Below are 21,343 nucleotides of genomic sequence, written 5' to 3' on the forward strand. Positions count from 1 at the left end.
CGTGCTCCTATTACTGCCAGCAAAGCTGATTTGTTACACCGCTATGCTGGGAAGGACTAATGGGCCACTACTGTAAGTGAAGAAAATTATCACGTTGCCGCTTTGATCTCCAGCCTGAGCTTTAAGAAGGACAAAAGCAATATAAACAGTGCTGTGAACTTTAACAGTACCCAGCAATTGTGGGAGACTTCTGCATAATGATCAATGAATAACCAGTGACATTGAGCTGTTGCAGCACCCTGATGGGTAAAAAGCTACAGCTGAATCGACAGAAGCCGGACTATTTGAAGCGTACTTCTCTTTGATGGAGTGCCAAAGCACACAAGCTATATTAGAAGGGAAAGAATCTGTAGAGCTTTTGTATGTGGCAAAATTTGTCAAAGGCAACGTGACAGCGTAGTTATGTCATTCCAACTGCTCCTTGATTTATTGCTGTACGGGTACAACTCCTGTGCAGGTGCACTGCAGAGGAAGTGCCTCATGCTGCTGCAGTCATTTTCGAGGCAAAAGTGGAGCTGCTCCGTTAGCATACAAGCCTGCTGTCAACAGGGACTTGAGCAAGACTGTCATTCTGCTAAAACTGGGAGGAGACTCTTCAGTCAGCGTAGCAGCCTAAAAAAATACTGAAGACTGACCGCCAGTTGTAGGATAGATAGCATCTCCCTGTCACACTGTCCTGCTCTTCCCTGTGCATTAGTTATCTTCTTGTTGGGAGTTTTTACTAGTACGCTATTGCCTAGAAGACAACTCTGCCTGGTGCAGTTATGCCACTGAAGACACACTGACATAGATTTTTTGCTTTTGAGTAGAATTTATTTCAACACCAAAATACGCAGATGTTTGCATCCATCTGAAAATGCTTTTTCAGTCTACGATACCATTATCCCTGTCCTGGTGAAACAAACAGGAGATACAGGCTAAATCACAAACAGCATGACCAGATACAGTGTTTCTGAAGGTTCAATAAATTCATCTAGGTAGTGTCTGGACACTGGTTAGTATCTTTCCTCATAGCATGCATTTCAAATACATAAATAAAATTATGGTCGTTCATACGAGTCTATGAGTGAAATTGGAGGAACCGACATTTCCCTTTGGCTAGTGGGCAGTAACATGAAGTTTTCATTGCAGCTTGTCAAAAACTTAAAAATTGAATGAGGCTTCAAATGAAATAGCCCACAATAAAGAGGAATGCTCCAGTGGATTCAATCTCTTTCTGCCATTTTGCACTTGAACCAGCAGGAGTTAAAAGCTCTCTGTGAGGACTTGGTAGTCTAGCACCACTCTGACTCTTTGATACCAATGCTTTGAGTCCCTTTAGTCTAAGATTTTTTTACAAGAAGACACATTTCAAATTTCCTCTCTGACTATAGCTGTAAGAATATCACAATACTGGCATGTTACATGTTATCATGTAGCATGTCGTCTTTAAAAGGTTGCCGCATTTCTGCATATTTTTAGAGCAAAAATACTTGCCAGCATGCTGGTCTATCACTGTGTGCTGACATCAATTTTAGGATTAAAACATTCTGTAAGTGCTTTTGGCATACAGAGCTGGACGTCCAGGTTCACTGTATTTCCTGTTGGAATTGAATTCTGCAGATACAGGGATTTTTTTCTTCCTTAAACTTACCTGTGCAGATTTGTATGATGAGTCAAGAGCCATTAAGGAATTGATAAAAGCTGTTCTGACAGCTGAATAAGGAAAAGCCAAATGAGTAAACCAACCCACTAACACATCCTTCTTTTTTTTTCCCTACCAAACATGGTAGAGTATGACTTTGTGACCATTTTTCATCTCAATGTCAAAGTCTGCAATACCTTTGTTATACACAATAACAACTGTAACATTTTTAGATGGCTTAATGATCTCCCTCTCAACTCACACCAGTTCATAGGGAGACAGATGGGACCCAGATTTCTTGCTCATCAGCTGATACAGGGGCCTTCTGAGGCTGTGGGCCGTCTCCCTTCCGATCCAAACCATGCTGAATTTTTTCTGCTTGACACTGCTTCACCTGCCGGCTGTCCAGTGGCAGATGCAGGAGAAGGCCAGTACGCCTTGCAGCATTTTTCATGCTGCCTGGTGGTTTTTGAAGCCTTACCTGAAACTGTGTTCAGGTTTGTCCTCTATTTTCTACTTGAACAAGCCAAGCTGCGTACCAGAGCTTCTCCCAAAGCACCGTAGTGGCATGGAGGGAGTCAGGCGCGTGCTCTGTGCATCAAGTGAGCTGTCAGCTACCATTTCACCAAGACCAAGCTGTTTTCAAAATAAAATAGTCTGGCTGGTGTTACCTGGAGAGCAAGTCAACAGTTAGCCCCTTTCTGCTCAGGCTACCTAGATGAATTAAGCTGTGCATCCTGGCCTGCTGCAAATTTGCTCCTGTCCCTGCCCAGAAAGATTTCACTCTCGTTCCACTATGGCGTTGGCATTTCCCTGCCACATCGTCATAGCACGTCTTGGCTGGAAACCAGTGGGATGGCTGAGCACAATTCTGCCCCAGCATCTGCATCCTGCCCTCTTCTCGGTGCTGTACAGAGCAGGAGTGTTAACTTATCCAGGCCACCGCAGTCCCTCACATGGCTCCTGGGCACGGTCCCTCCGGCAGGGTGCTGGGGCCAGGCTGCATCGTGATGGCGAGTTCCTTGGGGGCTGTACCAGGAAGGAGAAAAGCAGGTTTCTGGGCGTGCCTATTTCTGATGCCCGCTGTGTCCAAAGACCCTCGTTTCTTCTCCCTTCCTCCAAGTCTCATGGCTGTTGAACCCTCCAGAGACAGCAGTGAGGAAAGCCTGCCTGGTTTTGCTTCTGAGCTCGCTGGGCACTGCCGCTGCCGGCGTAGCTGCGAGGTGCCACAGAGAGCCCAACTGAAGCCATTAGCAGAGGCAAGCAACCCTTTAAAACCTTGCCTGATGTTTTGCTAAGCACATTTTTACAGCACAGGGACTCCAGTAGTTTGTAGTTGTAGCTCTGACATATAGAGCTGCTTTAGCAAGAAATTCAACTTCATAACTCAGATTTTAAAATCTTTGTGTTCTGATCCATCTCTCAGCAGCCTACCTCCCCAACGACCCCTAACAAGCCAGTAGTGCCACTGGAGTGGGCATCTGGAGTGGTACCAAAACCTGACCCTACCGTCATTAACAAGCACATACGAAAGCTGGTGGATGTAAGTATTTGGAAGAATATACTGGTCAAAGAGAATGATAGCTTTGATATTGTCATCATTATAATTAATTTCAAGCTTTTCAAGAGATTGTTATGGTTGGGATGAATTTCAGACATCCAATAACAAATTTGAGCCTTTACTGATACTTTCAGAAATATTTATTTTATTCCTGCAATCAGCGAAGGGATTAGTAAGCAGGTTTCTCGATACAAAGGAGCAAACTTTCAGGATCATCCAAAGCCTGGCTGCTGTTCAATAGGTTTGATTAGCAAATATAAATTCAGAGGGCAAAGTTGAGTTTTCACAGCTCTAGTCATCCAGTTTATGTCTGGTAACAGCCAGCTGGAAACACAAATACTCAGAAACAAGAACTCACACATTACGAGGTCCAGAGAAGGTTTCCAGAAACCGTATTTCTAGTTTTCAACTTGCTGTCATTTGACTGTCCAGAGCATACTACGTATGGTAAAGAAAGCACTGTCTTGGTATCACTGTAAAAATCTGGGCATGAGGTCATGAAGAATTATAGCTGGGATCTTCCAGCTTCAGTTTGGAAGGTGACATGTTAGGTAATGCAAACAAAACGAAACGCCACCAGGTTCCTTTGGAGAGACTGAGCCCTGTTGTGTTGGTGTGTAAGGGACTTTTAGTGATGTGAGCAGCATGCAGAGGAACCAGGAATCTGTTGTAGATAATGAAGCAAGATTTTCTTCTGCTTTTTACAAATTAATAACTAAGTCTGGGAGGAACTATTAAATTCTGACCTTGTCTGTGTTACAGGTCATTAATTGGGGTTATGTTGTTAAGATAACTTAAACAAAGTCTTCAGTTCTCTCACTCAGACTTCAAATATATCTTGTGGTTTACTTTTTGTACATGCTCTTTTTTTAAAAAAGTTTCATTTTTCTCTTAATGTGGGATGCCAGAACTGCACATGCTGTTCCTGTATTGCTTTTGTCAGTGCCATATGTGTTGATAAAAATCACTCCACATGCAAACCTCTCTTTGATAGCTTGTTTAAATAGGAAGTCTGTTGCAACTCCTTAATCTTTCCAGAATGTGCTGGAGGAGGGGGTTGTTCTTGTTCCTGAGGGTGGGAGAGATGCAGTCCTCCATTCCACAATTTTGGCCTGGTTCAGGACGTATGATCTTGAATTTGACAGGATTAAAACATGGTTTGGGGCTGTTATGGATACAGCTTACCAAGAGGCCCACACACTCTGTATAGCCGCCTTCATTTTGCCAATCTTTGTCATTTACTCGCTGCTTTGAGTTGTGCTTTAAGGCATTGGTTTTATTACTAAAAGTATTGAATACTACTTGGGTTTGCGTATTGGTTCCTTCTTGATGATGTATGTTTGAGGTCTGCCAGTCATCGGTTACAGGTCATTTGATAGGTGCTTAGAAATCGGCTTCATCACGTTCTCATGAAAATAAGGACAATGCAAACACAGAGGTCTCAGTATATTCAATTCTTGTCTTTGTCAACCAAATCTTAATCTGATGAGAGAGTTTGTGCTTCAATATGTGTCTTTCAGATAGTCATGCTGACTTTGACACTCATGTTTTTCCTATCAGCATCACGCATAGCTTTAACGCCCCTTGCACATCTCTGCAATCAGTAAGACAGAATATAGTAATTCCTTAGCAGCTAAGGAGGGCTTCCATCACTTCATGCGACCTTTTAAATTTGATCCCATGTCTGTTTTTACTTAGTGGCGAGTTGGGGTGCGTTGATGGGAGGGAATCATTGTTAGACACAAAGTGCTCGTGATCTGGATGTCAAAGTATTAGTAGACAGATGAGATTGAAACAGTACTGTGGCAGAGCAAAGGTGACCAACTAAAAGAGAAGTGAAGCCAAAAACATCTGAAATACTCATTGGAAAGCTGCTGTTGGGATGTTTTTGTTTTATTTCTGTTTTTGTGATTAAAAAGCATACTTAATGAAGCAAAGGGAATATGTCACATGGGGCAGAATTTTAGTGACATTTCCAACAAAGAAGAAAAATAAAGCAAGAATAATTATGTCTGAAGAGGTGTGGAGGACCATCACTAGCTAAATACTGAGGTCAAGTTTTCTTTAAAAATTAGCCATTTTTTCCCCTACATTCCAATAAATATGCATATTGAAGTACCAAGTAGGAATAAAAGGAATAAAACAATGCAGCAGAGCATCTGATTAGTAATGTTGAACATGGTTACATGTAATTATAAGGTTGAAGAGCAGGTGTAGATTCAGGACAGGCTAGATATTAGGACAATAATTCCTTTTTTTCTCCCAGTCTGTCTTTAGGAACTACGATCATGACCATGATGGCTATATTTCTCAGGAAGACTTTGAAAGTATAGCTGCCAACTTCCCCTTTTTGGACTCTTTCTGTGTGCTGGACAAAGACCAGTAAGCTTGGAGATTTCTTTGTGTTTTTTTCCTTTGCCTCAATTTAAAAACTCATGAAACACAAATATTGAAGAAACAGTGTCTCCCAAGCTTCGTGTGTCTGACATCTTGCTTAAGGCACTGAAGATCACTGAAGGCTGAATTCTGTTCTCATTTAACTTCTTGTCCTGTAGTCGGTTCTATAAGCCCACCCAGGTTGGAGTCGTGCTTTACCTGGTACTTTAAAAATCATTTATGTAATAGTTTAATGAGGAATTCCTGCTGGGACTGAGTCAAAACCCTTAGAGTACTGTTCAAATTACAGTGGAGATGCTGTATCCAGACCAGGCATCAGACTGATGAAAAAAATAAGTTGTGTACAGGAGAGGGGAAATGAGTGTATGTAGCAGAGAGAGGGTAACAAATATTCTAGGAGGTACATATAATATATGTTTCCTAGCCAGCTGGGCTTGATAATTCTTGTTGTCCAGACTCTCTTTGGCTGTCGAGGCTGGTGGTCAGCCAGGGGCGTAACCGCTTGGTCTGTGTGAGCAGTAAGTCAAGATCCTTCACTTAATGGCCTTGTCTGTGCTCTGATACCATGAACAGGCATCTCACCATGAACAGGTGAGAAACCAAGGTCCATGCTATAAGTTCAGTGTTTGCTGTTTAATGCAGGATAAGAACCACAAAGGTTCTAAGGGCTTTTTTCTGCCAGGACTGTTGCAGCTCTTTCAAAGAATGTACTTTCTGTGCTGCGTGCTTTTTAGCAATGAGAAAATCCTGAATTGTTCGGTGCCATGAGCAGTGACAGATCTACTCTGCTTTTTTTCCCTAACAGAGATGGTCTTATAAGCAAAGAAGAAATGATGGCTTACTTTCTGAGAGCTAAATCACAGTTCCAGTGTAAAATGGGACCAGGGTTTATTCATAACTTTCAGGAGATGACCTATCTTAAACCAACTTTCTGTGAGCACTGTGCAGGATTTGTAAGTATGTTTTTAATAATAGTATATCTTAAACACAATTTTTTACCCTTTAAAGTAGACAGGGTGAAACTGGCATTGCTAAAGTCTCTTGGCCAAATATCTCATTGCATTCAGAAGCATAAAACATTTACTCATGTTGTAGCTGTGCTATCCAGTTTTGTTTTAGTGGTTCCTGAATACTAGGCATTTGTAAGAATTACTGTTGCAGGGGAAAAAAATAAAATTATGTTAGCTAAAGGATATTAGAGACTATATGAATGGCCTTACTTGGTTTATCTTAAGCTCTTTAATTTGGCTTGATTTCCCATGTAAACAAGCTCAAGGGAAAATGGGTGTCTGGAACAGAGGATGTAGATGAAGCAAAAGCCGTTCTTTCACAGGAAATTGCACATGGCAACATAGCTATGTTCATAATTCTCTGAATGGCAATAACAGCCTTAATCCTTTCTCTATTGAATTAACAGATCTTCTAATTTGGTCAAGAAATCAAAAGTGCTTCCAGCAGTTCTGTACAATAAGATTTTTATTTATTTATTTTAAGGGGTTTTTTAATTTGCTTTTTCTCTCAGCCATAATTTACCAGATGCCACTTATTAGAGTGCTTTATACGTAGCTGGGAAATGATTGTTTTTGTGAATATTTGTGTTGCTTGTAAACCTCTTCCAACTTTTTCACTTCAAACCAAGTATAGTAAAGAAAAAGGAATTCCTATGATTTAAAAGTTACATTAATGTACACACCCTGCTGAAATCAAACATCCACATTTAGACAGCTTAAGCAATAAGGGCAGAGGCCCATGTCTTCTGCTTATGTGTGGCCCATGTACAAGGTGTCAACTCAGAACATGGTTCCTGCTCTCCAGTGCAGATCTGCCTCTGCTATCGACAGCAAAATCTCCAGTTTGTACGACGTGAACTTTTCCACTAAGTAATATTTTATTGTGGCTGAAAGTAACAATAACAGCACTGCTAAGTGCAAAAACGTGCCTCATCTCAGACCAGCTCTGGTGTTCCTGCTCTTGTCCGTGCTCCCATCTTCCGCTTGCTTCTTTTGTGACGCCTCTGTCTTGTTCAGATGCTCGTGGTCCCTATCGCAACCGCTGATCAAGGCCACAGGGAAGAAGGAATTCCACCTATTTCCTCTAGAACTGCAAAAACCTCGGAGGTGACATGGTCAATGCTGATTCAGGAGCGTGCTGGTGGGCTCTTGAGCTGACAGCTCCAGCAGAGCGATGGGGCAGGGGCAGTCACTGGCCTGAGCCTATTGTTTCAGGTTGCCTACAGCCTTGGGAAGACATCATTGCGTTTGTGACACTCGGTTCATGTTTGGAAGGCTTCCGTAGCAAAGCAAGGCCTGAGGACTGCCCTGCAATGTCCTCTCCACCAGATGTTTTTCTCCTGTATCAATTTGCTAATTGGCCATTGTTGGATTTTTCATGTCTCCTGATTACATCCAGCACAGGAATACAAATGAGTAAGGGGTTGTACAGGAAATGGAAATAAGGTCATTTTTCCTGTCAACTCACTGAAGTCATTGGCATTGTCCTGTGGATGAGTTGGGCTGATAGGACAGGAACCAACTACAAAATCTGCTGTGTGTTTGTTCAGCATTTCAGTGCGGCTCATCCATGGGTGGAAACTTAATTTTGAACTGATGCACTGATTCACAGTCAAAATAATGTGCACTGACAGTGCAGCAGGATGAATTGACATGACAGTGCAATGCGTGCAGTATCCAATAAAATATCTGTTATTAAAATGACACAAACTTTAAAGGTCAAGCTAAAACCTAATGCCATTAAGCAGCGTGAAATTGATATGCCCATGGCCGGCCACAGTTCCGTCCCACAGCTTGAGTTGCACTGTGTGGCAGGGTAGGTGACCAGCCATCCCACCAAGCTTTACCATACGACTTTGCACAGATCCTCTTACCTTGGAGCTGGCTCAAGCCAGCTTTGCAGCAAAGCTGTGTCAGACAGATTCAAAGCTTTAGGTCAGAATTCATGACACAGCACTTCAGCTAAGCTTCGCTGCTGTGTGTAATCACAACAGTGGCGCCAAATTTGAGTAGGAGGAAGGTACAGAGCTAAGAAGGTGAGGAGAAAGCTCTTCAGTGGGAACAGATTAGAGCTGAAAGGAAAGAAACTACAATCCATGTCTCTTATGGTGATCCTGGCAAAGAGACCTGAGAAAAAAAGTCATGTAAAGCTGAGCAGCGACAGCCCTGCTGCTGCTCTTCCAAGAGGGGGCTGGGGGGCTCCACGGGCACTGCCTGACCACAGCGATGGCATTCACTGTGCATATATACAGCATTAGGAGGAAAAGAGTAAGCAGCAGGCTTTCTATGGACCCTTCTTCCACTGTTGTCGCTTCTGTTCTTTTATTCACCTTTCTTCCACCCTGTCTAGTCAAAATAGACAAGCCCCCCTTTTTCCTTACAAATTCTTTTTTGCAGTGCATGGAATTTTTTTTTCCCCAGAATCTTCCTATTCTGTTTATTTTACTCTTTCCTTTGTATTCTGAATGTTCTTCAGCTCTTCCTTTTGAACATTTCTTTAATGACCATATTCACCCCCTGCATACTGTGCATGGGTTCTTATAAATATGGTGAGGAGCCACGTGCAGTTTCAACTGCCTGGATGTGCTCACCCTCCCTGGTAGTGTTTTGAATGAGGTCAGAATAAATAAATACTGCAGTGCCCAATCTTTTTCCTTTAATGCTAGGGCTAGAATAACTGCCCCTTCCTCTATTTGCCTTTCAGAGTGAAAATGCTTGTTTTTATAACACAATGGCTGTAGATACAGCGCTTCTGAGTGTATAGATAATGATTTGCTAGGGAATTTTCCTACTTCCAAGCAATCCTGCTCATGTTACAGTGAAAGTTTCCCAAAAGTGGGACTGCACACACTGCCTCCTGGAAGTTTAGCATTTGGGTGTTATGTATGTCAACAAGGACAGCTTCTGGGAGGAGGCAGATAGAATTTAGTGGCTTTTCTGCCTGTTTCAATCTTCAACCTTTTTGTAATGGAAAAAGTCAGGCGCACAAAACTGATTGCTATGGCTGGGCGTGCTGGGGACCAGTATGGGAACCAAGAACCTAATTTTTATCCCCAGTGGTGTTTTCTTCTGCTGTGTTTGAAAGGCATGGGTCATTCATGTATCTGGAGAATGGATGTACACTGGAAATTCCCTTGCAGATAACATTAAGTGAGCCTAAAAGCAGAACGTGCTCTGCTGGTTTCAGTAAGCTTGATATAATGGCAATTTTTTACCCATTTTGGAAGCAAATGTCGTCTGTGTCTCTCCTTCTCTGGTAGTCCCACTGTAAGTAGTAGAAATAAGGGGGAAGCCACACAAGGCTTATCACAATTAGAGGGGGAGGTCTGCCTAACAGGAAGGGTGTTAAGAGCAGTTGTATCCTGTTTGTGCTTTTGTAGCCATTGGTACTTCCTCATTGTGACCTTGTTTTCCTTCCGGCTTTCTTTTCTGATTCCTTGACGTTCTTTTGTCTTTCTTTGCAGCTCTGGGGTATAATCAAACAAGGCTACAAATGCAAAGGTAAATAAATATTGCATGGATTTTTTCAAGCTATAGGTGGTGGGTTTAGCACAAGGTCAACTGTATTTTTTACTAGAATGATATCTGTTCATCCAAATTTTGCTTATACACTTGGTACTGTCTGTGAACAGTGACTGCTGGTATGCTATGAAGCCTCACTGCATTAGGGGACATAGCACCCAGTAGGAATACACAGGTTCTGTGAGCTAAAAGCCCGAAGCAGTCACTGACTTCATGAGGTGTCACTTTCTACCAGCAAAGACCTTGCATCTTGGAAGACCAAGTGTCCTCATCCTAACACCAAGACATCCTGAAATATATCTGCTGAGACTTGGGGTCAGGAAAAAGTCTGGTGGCAATGCTGTCTGTCATGTACATCCGCATGCCTGTAGTGAAGCCTAACTGGTCTTGCAATGCAATAGTGGCTGAGCTAGAAAGAGGGAAATATTTAATTCCTAGACTGCCCAGCAGATCTCATTGCAAGACCTTCTGCAGACATTCAGCTTAAAAAAAATCCTAGAGTTCTTACAGCCCTCTCTGTTGCTTTCATAAAATGTTTAATTTCTAAGGCAGTACTTGCACCATATTGAGCAGGTCAGACCAAAAATGACATTGTAGTGGTCCTCATCGCCTTTAAAGTCCCAGACCCATTTATTTCTCAAGCAGCCCAGCTCTGGCTGAAGGGCACTGTTGATTTTCACAGTTGTAGTTGCATCTCAGTTATTCACAGGGGAACATTCACGCTGGGGCTTCATATTTGTATTTATATGCACTCTTTTCCCTTAGTCTTACACTGGCTCCCAGGAGAAGGGTGAAGAATTGGCAGGATTGTTTTTTAGGATACACCGTATTTGTGTCTCCCTCTCCACCCGTGAACATCTCTTCCTCAGAGAGGGGTGGGGAAAATGTCCATGGCTAAAGCAACGTACGTAATTCAGCTATTCCTGATTACTGTCATCTGAGCAGCTACAAAAGGGCTAGTTGCGGTCTAATACTTTTACTGGTAGAATGAGGGAAGGAAGATGATAGGGTTTTGTCACAGCAGCCCTGTAAACTCAGCTTGACATCTGAAAGCTGAGCTCTGTCCTCCACCATTGCTTGTAACAGTGGCCCAGTGGAGAGAGAGCAAAAGTGGTTCTGTAGAGTCAAAATTATAGGCAATGGAGCACGAGAGTAAGAGAGTAGAGCTGCTCGCTCAGATCTTAAAGTGGTCAACAAGTGTAATTAGTGCCTGCCCTTTGTCGCAGAAGCTACCAGCTGTTCCGTATGCCAGCAGCACGAGGGTGCTGCACCCATTAGGGATGATTTCTGCCTTTGAGCAGAGAGCTGTCAGCTTCTGTTTTGAACCTCTGACACTGGGCTAGCAGGGGGAGGGAGGGAGGGAGTTCATCTGTTCAAGTCTGCTGCTTACCCCAGCACTGTGGATAACAAGATAAAGCTAGACTGTGTGGTCTACAAGTGATGAAAGAGGTTCTCCACTGCCAAGAGATCTTTATTGTATTGGGGGGGAGGGGGGGGTGTTTTGTTACCTTTAGGGCAGACAAAACCATAGCTGGGCAGGTACTTCTGTATTAGTCATATGAACAAAGTGATGGGAGAAACCAGAACTCTCACCCATCATGCTAGAGCTGCTGCCCTGGGCAGAATGATTCTTTTAGCAGAGAGTTATAAACACAACGCTTTGGCTATGGCTCACCTAGAAGAAAATGTTACGTCTTGGAGCAGCAACAGAGAAACAAGGGAGACGGAAATTTTCAAACAAGGGCAAGGGACACAGAGGAGAGAGACCCTGTGTTTGGGGCACACATCTTCCACCCTTTGGCCCTTTCTTGCAGATAAGATCCGTACTGCAGTCACCCTTCAGACAAATGTACCTAGTGATGAGTGTATCTGCAGGGATGCAAAGCCCAGCAGAGGCTAGGTGTGCAGGCACTCAGCCAGCTTCATCCAGGTGGATGATACATGTCCACTGAGCTTACTCTGTGCTGATGTTGCTTGCTGAGCTACTTAGGTGAGTTTCAACCTCCAGCTGTCCTTCCAGAGGCTCAGAGTATGGATGCTCCACTGTCTTCTGACCAAGTGTGTTTACTATAATGGGCCCTGCTGGGTCAAATAAAAAAAAAAAATTTCTTTGGAGACTCATGCAGTGGAGTGGAGGCTTTATGCATGGCATATACAGGATCATACCAGTAATTCCAGGTCTCTTCCTTGAAACTAATTTCTGATTAAAATATCATCCCCCTCTTCCCTTCTGCTGCCAGATTTCTATTAATGGCTGCCATGGAAATAATCCATTTTTTGTAACGCTTTTCACACCAAATGATCCATTTCTGTAACTCCCTTCGCACCTTCTGTTAAAGTATTTGCTCCTTCAAAGTCCCTCCTGGTATCTGTCTGCTAATAGCCCTGAGGGATTACCAGACAGTTGTGGCTTTCCATTTGGTGATTTGACAATTCCTTTCTTTACAGATTGCGGTGCCAACTGTCATAAGCAATGCAGAGACCTGCTTGTGCTGGCGTGCAGGAAATTTTCCAGAGGAACCTCAGTAGGCAGCAACCATGGCTCTCTGCCTAGCAGTCCATCTCTGCCTCCAGGTGAGAGCACTTTTGTTCCTATTTTAAACCATTTCTGGAATCCTCTCTAACGGCCAGTGTCCTTGCTGCCATTTTTAATTTTTCCTTTGCATCAATGCACAGAGCAGCACATGTACTTTCCACTGCGCTGTGGCTTGCATTCAGTGCTCAGATTACAACATCCCTTTCTGCAGTGATGGCCTCAGTCCCCTGCCTGAGGCTCCCTATCCTCTATACTGGCACTCCTATCCCAGCTGAAAATAAATAAAATTAGAATTAGGGAAATTGTACTTCTCCTTATAAGCCACTTCGGGGCGGGGGCTGGGAGGTAGAGCACAATTCTAGCTCTGCCTTATCCCCTGAGCGTGCAGATGGAGGGAGAAGGAAATGTGCGCACACAAGGCCAGAATCAGTTTCCAAGCAGCATATGGATATTTCTAATTATACCACCACTTCATATAGGGGTTACCCCCCCACACCCCAGGCTTAAGTTATCTTGTAAAGGTCTTGAAGTAGAATATTTAAAATAAACAATTCCACCCTCTCTTTCAGTCCAAGATGAAGTATTTGAATTTCCCAGTGTTGCTACGGAACACCAGGACCTCGATGGCAGAGCTATCACCCTCGTCACTGGCTCTTCACGGAAAATTTCAGTGCGGCTGCAGAGGGCGACCACCAGCCAAGCAACACAGACAGAACCACTGTGGCATGAGCCAGGCTGGAATGATTCAGGTTCCCATACTTTCCCCAAAATGAAGTCCAAGTTCCATGGCAAAGCTGGGAAGAACAAGGGCTTTGCAAAATGGGAGAACGAAAAGCCCAACGTGCAGGCTGATATAGAGCTAGAAGCTGAGGCCCCACGACACATACAGGATCACAACGGAATAGAAACCCTCCCAGAAAGACAAGAATCTGAGGTGAGTTGCAGAAGAAGCGAAGACAGTTTAAAATCTGCTAGTCTGAGGTCTCATAAGGTTATTTTATGAATTTCAGGACGCTTTTTCATTCAAATTTGCCATTGCTTCTTGCACAAGTTACTTTCAGAAGAATGCCAAATCATCCATAGATACCTATTTTCTACACTGCAGTGTGCATTTATTGTAACACTGTAACTGGGGCTTTGGCTCTTGGTGTCAGTACATGCTTTTAGGAGTTGGGCACTTTTTTTTTTTTTAAATCATTAAAATAGCCTGGTGGCTATCTGACCAAATTCTGTGCTGTTGTACCCTTGCAATGCACAGTTCAGGGCTCCATGTTAGATTCACAGGAACCAGTGTTCTGATAAATATACAAGTCCAGGCTAGGGCAGGATATTGGTCTGATTTCTGTTGCTGTTACCTATAAAGTTTATACTTCCAAAGCCTCATGCTTTTATTGACCATCTTTGCTAGCATATAAGTGCCTGTTTTCTTTTGGTTACAGGATAGCTGATTGCTCACTCTGAAGCCCAGAAAAATGAAGATGACAACTGCAAGCATTGATGGACTGTCACAGACCACATTTGGCCATGAGAAGTTTTCCTGTACCTCGTACTTTTAAATTCAACCATTGCCCTGTTTTCTTAGCTGAAAGGTGTTACAAAGCACTATTTATTTTCCCACAAGTAAGCCATTTGGATGAGCATCGCACGGACACAGCAGAAAGGATCTCTGCGCTCAGTGTTTTCTCTTGTATGACTTTTGTGGAAACTTCCTCTACATGCCAGTGAGGATATATTTGGCCTCCTTTAAATACACTGCATCATTTCGGTATGTCTGCCAGCAACAACAATGGTGAGGACAGAAGCCAAGCATCTAAGTTTGTTCAATAACACTCCTTTTCCAGAGCCTCGTAATGATCGTTTAAGGAAAGAAGTAGGTGTGTATGTTGATTAAATCTCAGACAAAAACCTTTCACAAAGTCCTCTATGCTGAAATTCTTTGCACACCTGAGGTTTTGAATTTTGGCCGTGTTTACATTGCTACAGTGAGTATATTGGTGTTCAGCACAGTGATACCAGTTCCCAGACTGGGGATCCTTCAAATAGGCAGCACATGGCCAAGACTGAAGGAATTCCAAGACACTATGCATATGTCTGGTTACACTGCAGTGGAGAGAGGTCCTCTCTGCCAGCACTGATGATGGTAAAATTAGCATGTAATAAACACCTTAGTGTTAAGTGTGTGTGTATGTATGTGTATGTGATATGTTTTTCTCTGGTTAGCAGCCTGCACATGTTAAGACTAAATGTACTGAAAAGCAACCTCCAAATTAGCAGTTTGCTAATGCAGGATATAGCACCTAAATCTGTAATGGCCTGAGAAGCAGGTTTGAAGTGGCATTTCTCAGAAGCATTAAGTTACTTAAGGAGCACAGCCTTCATCTGGAAAAAGAAAGAAAAACAAAACAGCACAAAGCTCAAATCTATGCATTCCAAATTGGCATACATTTATATTCTTCTTACCCCATCTCCCCACAAAAATAGGTGTGTATGGGGAGCACCTACTCTGAATTAAAGTAACGTGGTTATAAGATTTCCTACAAAATTCAAGTTATTGCACCCTTCACTAAGTTATAAGCCCTCAAGACCAGAGAGTACTTTCATAGGCTTCCCTAACCAAAACTGACAGCTGCACTCCCCTGTGGTAATTTGACTGTAATCTGCACTGCAACTACATGATGCCTGCTCAGGTTTGCATCTTGAATCCTGCAGGTTTCCTTTGTTTTCCAACACAACTAGTAATGATGGTAAATCTGGGGAGAGGAAAAAAAAAAGAGAACATGCTCTTACTGTTTTAAACTCAGAGAAACAGCACTGCAGGGAGCACTGATTTCCAAGCTAGGATGAGGGCCAGAAGCATCCTTCACTCTTACTGCTGTGGGCAAAGAACAGGCATTAGCAAAAATATGGTCTTTATTTCCTGTGGTGGGTCAGGTGACAGGTCACAGCAGGCTGACCGCACAGCTACCGTTACAGCGTAGAGCTTGCACACAATGAAAATTATGTGGTAAAGAATTTGAATAGAGAAATTTGGTTATGATCCAGGCTGTTGATGGATCTGTTGAGATAAGCCTTTTAACACCTTACAAATGAAATGTTCATGTGCAACTTCATTCTTAACATCATGTAAGAGTTTTAAACAGCATTTAATCTGTAAACCTCAGCCTGTTGCTTGCAGGCTTTTAAAAGTTAGTTGTAACTCTTGCTCGGAAAGGTACCTGCTTTCCTATTTCTGTGAGGCCCACAAACCATGCCTGTCTTCATTTTGTTGTTGGATAAGAATGTTCCTTGTACATAATCTTATCTTCTCACTTACCTACTCCCCAAGATACTTAGAAGCTTCTTGCCTAAGCTGTTTAAAAGGGTAGGAGCTCTATGTTCTTCAGAGGAAGGCCTTTTTCAAGGACACCTTTTTTTCCATGTATACTGTCATCAAGGCATAGACTCACATTTAAGAAAAGTGACATCTTCTACAGAAGCAGCTCCCACTTTCTGGGGGACCATTCTACTAGCAAACAGACTGCTTAAGTTTCAACCCGCTGTAGAGATTTCATCGATGCATCTCTAGCAAGCCTGGTAGCTTTGGTCAGTTAGGTACTTACCTCAGCAGCAGTTGCAGATCAAGCATAGACTGCAGGCTCACACAGCTGATCCTTCTAAGCAAAATATTGCAGTGTCCAAGGAGAAGGACTCATGCTAAGTGAAAATTTCAAGCACCTGCCTTTCCTTTAGGCATTTCAAGAAAGGGAACACAGAGTGTGCTGCTGGCAGTAAGTGTTCACAGCCACTGGAAAACTTAAGAAAAAGACACTGCACAGAAATAAAGCCTTTTTCACACACACCCCAAAAAGGAACAGACTCATCATAGACATTGTAATAATTAAAAAAAAAAAAAAGGCATTAACAGGCTGTGTGCAGCAGAACCCTGATCTTCTAGTTCCACAGCAAGCACCTGAGTGGGGAGAGCTGACAGGGCACAAGCAACCATTTTAAGGAGTTGGTATAAGATGAGCTCTTTACCTTGGAGGAGGCCTGAATTCATGCAATTAATAAAAATCTTTTTTCTCTCCGTACTTCAAGTTGACATCTTTTTCTGAACAGGGGCAGGACAATTTTAGTTCCCCAATCTGGGCAAAGCAACAAAGAATTTCTTGTTCTCCTCCTCCAACTTAACAAAAGCCATCACAGTTCCCAACTGAGCTATGTGCCTCTGCTAGTCTTGGTGAAATCCTGCCTGCTAGAAGTGGAGCAATTCCAGGAGAGTGTCCAGGAAAAAGTGTCCTAATGACAAGACCACTGAATTAATTAAGTAGCTAAAGTGAGATACAATCCCAGATGATGCTGGATACTTCCACTACATCCATTCATCCCTGTCTCAGTCTTCAGGATCTTTTAAGAAACTCGGAGGAGAAGGGAGGTGTTTTTAAAACAAACAAACAAAACACCAATGCCACACCACCCCCCCAAAAAACAACCACCACCACCACACAGTGGAAAGAAGGAAGATTATGCCAAACCTTATTTACAGCCTGATCTATAAATGCCAAAGAATACAAGCAACAAGAGTAGATGAAAAATGCAAGTGCTTGAATAGACCCTGTAAGAGATGATTTGGCTGTTCGAGCCAAACCCACTAGGACTTTCTGTGCTTGTGCAAAACCTGCAGAAAGCCTCGTGCAGCAAATAAGGGAGCTTCAGCCTTGCTGTCGACTTTACGCAGTAGCCCTGAGTGCTATGCAAGGAGTCAAGGGGACATGGGCTCCTTCAGAGTGAAATGCAAAACCAGGTTTGTACTGCAGGTATATCCTCTGCTCTAGATCTCCTCATAGTCTTGCCCTCCTCTGCCCCCTCAGTCTTACCCAGCTTTTGGGCTTTAAAAGAATAATCCCAGCTCTACAAAGAAACATTTTCCTAGATACAAGCTATCTTCTCAGAGGAGCCTTCATCAGGTAGGTGAAGTCTGAGGGAGGGGAGGGGGGGACGACAGTAACATGCTTGCTGACCAGAGCTAGTCTGAAGCATGGATTTTCCCCAGCTGGGAAAGGTGAGCCTCTTTCCTTTCAGTACAGAAGATAAAAAGCTGAACTGCAGAGCAACTTTAGGGGCAGCTGCTGCCTCAAATTTTACATTTTCCAAAACGGAGTGGAGTGGCTGCTGTCACCTCTGTGGACTGTTGCTCAGGGACTCCTCTGTGGAAGCCAAAGTGAAAGCATGCCTTAACACAGCCCGCAAGGTCATCCTAATGGGGAGCCTGGAAGCCTTTGGCTGAGACAGCCTGAGCAGCCACAGGAGGGTCCTCGCAGCCTGGGACACTAGTTCTAGAAGCTTTAGGCATCTGTATGGGAAATAGCTGCATGTGAAGGATCCTGGACACGGGGCGGGGGGGGGAACCAAAAAGAGAGAGAACAAATAACAGACAGATAGGGAGCAAGCGTGGGAAGCAGCATGCTAAGAATGCTGAGAGAGCTCTCCCTCTCTACGTGACACCAAGAATGGAAGGGGATCCCAATGGAGACTGAGCAGAGGGGGAAGGAAGGAAGGAAGAAAGGAGATCTGAATGCAGATTTCATGGAGACACAAGAGACAGGAGAAACAAGGGCTTGTTGCTTCATGATCATCGTAGCCAAAAAAATCTAACCAAGGTTTGCTTCATTCAGCATCAGCCTGCTAACTGATGGGCCTCTGTACAGCAAAAAAATAGCTCCAAGTACTTCTCAAGAGAGTCTTGACAACAGAGTTGGCCCACCCAGGGTCAATGGAGAAATAGATGTAACTTTGGAACAAGTTTTTGAGTTATCAGCACTGATCTGAACTGGATTTTCAAAATAAGCACTGCAGCCAACAGGCTAAACTCATTGGAAAATCTGTGTGCTGAACTCTAAAGTGCTGTTTACAGCTGCTGACAATCTGGTCCTAGGAGACAGAAAAGCCATCAGCAAAAGGCTACTGCTGCTGGGGCAGTATGAAATTTAGCCAGAAAGTCTGCTTTTTCCATGAGTTAAGCCAATGCCGGAAAGTTTAAAGGGTCCTTATCACCTTCATCTCTGCTTCATGTGTGAAAACGAGTTATGACCTTCCACCTGCCCACAGCACAGGCAGACTCCCTCTTTCTTTGGTTTTACAATAGTGTTTTCCTACTTTTTGTACTTGTTTTTCTCTCCTCTGTTGTGGGAAAGACCCACGTGGACAAGAGGGGAAATTACTGGACAATAAAGGGGAAACAATAACACTGACAGCACTCAGAGCTGTAAAAAGCACAAAGTAAACACAAGAGAAAAATATTTTTTCCCTTCTACCCTTGTTTGTTAGGCCATTAGAGGTGCGACTTATTTTCAGCCAAAGAGGGGAGAAGGCAATGTTTACAGCTGGTAATAGCACTTGCTTTTTCAGTTTGTGTCCCTTTGAAAAGGCATAACCTGAAACAAACAAGCACATGAGTATTTTGAGAGCCTACACAGGGGAAACAGAAGTTCACATCCACTTTGGTGCACTGGTCTCCGGTCACGACACTGGTGTGATTCCAACCTAAGGGTATGCTAGAAGGCTGATAAAGCAAGCTTGCAGTTTAGCATGAGCCAGCTTGTCTGGGACTGCTAAATCACGCTCAACACCTTAAAAATGCATACATACTTCTGTAGCATCCCTGTTGTCTGAGGAAAATCAGAAGTTCAGAGAGGAAGCAGGATCACAAGCCTGACAGTCTTTAGCAGCAAAGAGTCTCTACTGCAGTCCTAGATATGGCAAAACTAAGAATAAATCATGTGCAATGAGCATAGAGTTGAGGGCTTTTGTGTGCTGGCCTTCATTAACCTAACAGGGAGCTGAATTAACTTCTAGTACTCTAAGAACCCACACGAGCCTTTTGGACGCCCAAAGGAGTCATCAGATCTTAGTGAGAATCCTCTTACTCCCCACTCACCTCTTCCCACTTCAGCACAGTTTAATTTTCATTTTCCAGGTGCATAACCCATAGGGGGAATACTCTTATGCCACAGGACTCCCCAAGCTCCAGCCACTTCTCATAGCTATCTACTGACATGAACCTTGCTTCCCTTCTTCCTAGTTCTGTCTTAGGTACTTGAGTGGTAAGTGTCTAGTTTCTAATTAGGCCAGAGGTTGGTTGAGGCACTTGCCACTTTCATTAATTCAGATGCCAACAGCAGTTTAATGGAGACACATAGTCAAAGTCCCCATCATGTTAAAGCAGGTTACCCACATGCTCTGGCTAAGAGTCTAACCCATAGCTAGAGGAGCCCCTCTGGGGGCCACCAGCTGTAATGGCACATCACCATGAAACTGCACACTTCAGGGGTTTGACTAGAGAAGTAGAGGAATCCCATCAAGCAAGCTAGGGATTACCAGCCAACACCAATCCTAAAGATTATAAACTACTCAGGGAACAGCTACAAGCAAAAAGGCTTCCCGGGGTGAGTGATGCATGGTGAAAGCTCAGCTTGATGCCCTTTCCCTTGTTGCATTACTGTTTTGCACACAGTAAGGAATAAATTTTTATCCGTTTCTTAGATCTGTAAGGAAAACCCAACCACGACCACAGTGCATATAGATCATGGTATTCTGAGTCACGTACTAATGTGCCCGATGTGGGAAGCAAGTGTGTGTCCCGCTCCCCATAGTTATTTTACTGCACAATGACAACACTTGAGAGAGGGTGATCCTAATAGATGGAATGGAAGGGCAATGCAAGTGCAGCCTTTAGGAAACAAAAGTTGCTAGAGGAGAAAGGCAGATGGCAAAATAGAACAAGATGCCTAAAGCTTATGGAAGAAGAGTGGCAAGAACAACCGTGGTTAAAAGGAAGAACACTTTGTTCCCCTGTATAAATGCTTGCTTACTTAATTGCCTTCTTGATCTGCTGGAGTTCTGCTTTCAATCGTGATGCACAATGAAATTGAGCATGTGTATCCAATCCACCACAAGCCTAAACCTCCACAACCCATCTCTCCTCTCCCAGCTTCCAGTTAAGAGATTCCTTCCAGTGCGGCAGGAATCATGTTTGGAAAACAGTAAATAACAGAGCATCATACAGACAATAACAAAGCAGTGGCTGTTTGCTTTCATTAATCAAAGCTGCTCTCTCCACATATACAAAGCTTGTTTTCTCTGGAGAACAAAGAAGTCACAGCACACTAGGAGGAACAATAGAGTAAGGAAAAACAACAACAGCTGGCAGAAGCAAAGTGTTTTCTTTCCTGTTGGAAGAGTAAAGCCTCCTGTTTTGCCGCCTTCTGAATTTTTTATTTTTTTTTTAAACTTTCCGCCTCAAACAGCAATAAAGTGGAACTTAGCTCACCCTAAGTCCTGGAAGAGGGAGGAGGAGAAGCAACATATTCTGAGGAGAAAAAGCTACCTGGAATAAGGGGAAAGGGCAAGCTCTGTGCTCCTACCCCACCGCAGCATCATTTCACCATGTCACAGTGTGCAAAAGTGAGACTACCCACTGCAGCAACCGTCATGGCAGAGAAACTGGCAGCTCTAGCACAGAAAGAAGACTCTGAAGGTACTGATGCAACTCAACGAAAGGCTCTCTGAAGAGCCTCCTCTGTTCTCTCTTGCTAGGAACAAGTTTGCAGCACTCGAATGCACTGACAGAAAACACCAGCCTCTTTACAGTGAGGAGCAGTGTGAAGAAAAGCAGAAGCTGTCAACTTGAAGATATTACATTCTCAGCACAAAGC

General features: G+C 43.4%; 1 protein-coding gene across 2 annotated transcripts in view; it reads left to right on the forward strand.

Moving 5' to 3' along the window:
* Positions 1-14,784, forward strand: part of RASGRP3 (RAS guanyl releasing protein 3) — a 51,777-nt gene extending 36,993 nt beyond the window's left edge. The window contains exons 11-17 of one of the 2 annotated variants that reach the window (XM_072856619.1): positions 3,051-3,167; positions 5,452-5,567; positions 6,388-6,535; positions 10,057-10,093; positions 12,563-12,688; positions 13,220-13,584; positions 14,090-14,784. In XM_072856619.1, the coding sequence (XP_072712720.1) occupies positions 3,051-3,167; positions 5,452-5,567; positions 6,388-6,535; positions 10,057-10,093; positions 12,563-12,688; positions 13,220-13,584; positions 14,090-14,098 (918 nt within the window). In that variant the 3' untranslated portion in view covers positions 14,099-14,784. The remainder of the gene's footprint in view (positions 1-3,050; positions 3,168-5,451; positions 5,568-6,387; positions 6,536-10,056; positions 10,094-12,562; positions 12,689-13,219; positions 13,585-14,089) is intronic. The other variant, XM_072856620.1, reaches the window with a different exon arrangement.
* The last annotated feature ends 6,559 nt before the right edge of the window (positions 14,785-21,343 follow it).

The sequence above is a fragment of the Ciconia boyciana genome, chromosome 3 (genome assembly GCF_034638445.1).
Source record: "Ciconia boyciana chromosome 3, ASM3463844v1, whole genome shotgun sequence".
Taxonomy (NCBI): Eukaryota; Metazoa; Chordata; class Aves; order Ciconiiformes; family Ciconiidae; genus Ciconia; species Ciconia boyciana.